Raw genomic sequence first — 1,273 nt, forward strand, 5'->3', positions numbered from 1 at the left:
TTTTTATAATATCCTCGTAAAATATAAGAAAACAATCCTTTCTTCATTGTCAATTTTTTTAAAAAAATAATAATATATTATTAATTTTAATTATTAAAAGAAATAGCTCCCACAAGTGTCTTTTAGACATTTTAAAAATAAGATTAAAAATTTAATCTTTCTACATATTCTTTCTACACAAAATAAAATAACAAATTTAATTCTCTTTTTATTTTTATTTTTATTGTTTAGCATTCAATACATTAAAACAAATACTTAATTATCATCTCCCATATTTTCTCATCCAAAAAAGCCAAATAAAAAATAACAAAGAAAAGAAATAAAATATTGAACATGAAAAAATATAAATAAACTTACATAATAAATTAAGACCACGAACAATGATCGATCGATCACTACCAGTCCTACTTCAAAATATTCAAACACACATATCTAATCAACACTACAACAAATCTAACCCCTTTATTCTGCAGATCCATCATCTACGTAAACATCTCCCTAGCCTGTTATTATATGCCCTCCCTCCAGCGCTCTCTCTCTCTCTCTCTCTCTCTCTCTCTCAGATAATACAATATTAATAATGAAATAGAGAACTAATACAACTAAGGGCATTTGGGGTTGCCCTTGGAGTTCTTGAGGTCTCTGTAACAAGGGCACTCGTGCTTATTCCCGTAGGTGCCGGAGGGAACGCACTTGCATTTCTCGCAGCATATCCCGCAGTACTTGAGGCATCGATCCTTGTACCCTGCGTTCACGCACCTGTCTCCGCACTTCTTCCCGCAAAATGCTTCATTCATACAGTACCCCAAACAAGTAAATTAACAACGAAAAAGAAATTAATTTCCAAAAACAAAATGCGATTAAGAGGATATCATCATCATCGGAAAGCTGGAAAGTAATTTAAAGCTAGCTGGGGCCTAGCTTACGGGAAACCACAGCTTCAGCTGCAGCGGCCATGGTGGGTTCCAAGAAAGAGGAGCTGAGCAGGATGGAGCAAAGCAACATAGTCGCAAGCAAGAGCTTCATTATTTCTGGCCGGCTCTGGTCTCGCCTTAGCTACCTTAATGCTTGCTAAAATGCTGAAGTGCTGATACCTCCTGCGCGCAGGTATATATATTCTGAGTGTGTGCAGATTATACAGCTGTATATCACTTCAAGGGGGGCTAGCTAGCTTGCTTTTGGGGCAGTGAAGAGGGGAGGGTGACCTAAACTGGGCATTTATAGAGAGAGAGAGAGAGAGAGAGAGAGAGAGAGAGGGTTTGTGATCCGAGGG

At 37.3% G+C, this 1,273-nt stretch overlaps 1 protein-coding gene across 1 annotated transcript; it reads right to left on the reverse strand.

The window, feature by feature from the left end:
• Positions 1-327: 327 nt before the first annotated feature.
• LOC131155140 (peamaclein-like) lies at positions 328-1,273 on the reverse strand. Its single transcript, XM_058108072.1, has 2 exons — positions 927-1,273; positions 328-787 (listed from the first exon to the last, which is right to left on the reverse strand). The coding sequence occupies exons 1-2, from the start codon at positions 1,024-1,026 to the stop codon at positions 603-605; spliced, it is 285 nt and encodes a 94-aa protein (XP_057964055.1). The 5' UTR covers positions 1,027-1,273; the 3' UTR covers positions 328-602.

Source organism: Malania oleifera, chromosome 5, assembly GCF_029873635.1.
Source record: "Malania oleifera isolate guangnan ecotype guangnan chromosome 5, ASM2987363v1, whole genome shotgun sequence".
NCBI classification, from domain to species: Eukaryota; Viridiplantae; Streptophyta; class Magnoliopsida; order Santalales; family Ximeniaceae; genus Malania; species Malania oleifera.

What these genes read in the sequence shown, in the direction of transcription:
- LOC131155140 (XM_058108072.1), bottom strand. Translation starts at nt 1,026, where the DNA reads ATGAAGCTCTTGCTTGCGACTATGTTGCTTTGCTCCATCCTGCTCAGC. An exon ending in AGCTGAAGCTGTGGTTTCCC is followed by an intron (nt 788 to 926) that starts GTAAGCTAGGCC and finishes GTATGAATGAAG; the next exon opens with CATTTTGCGGGAAGAAGTGC.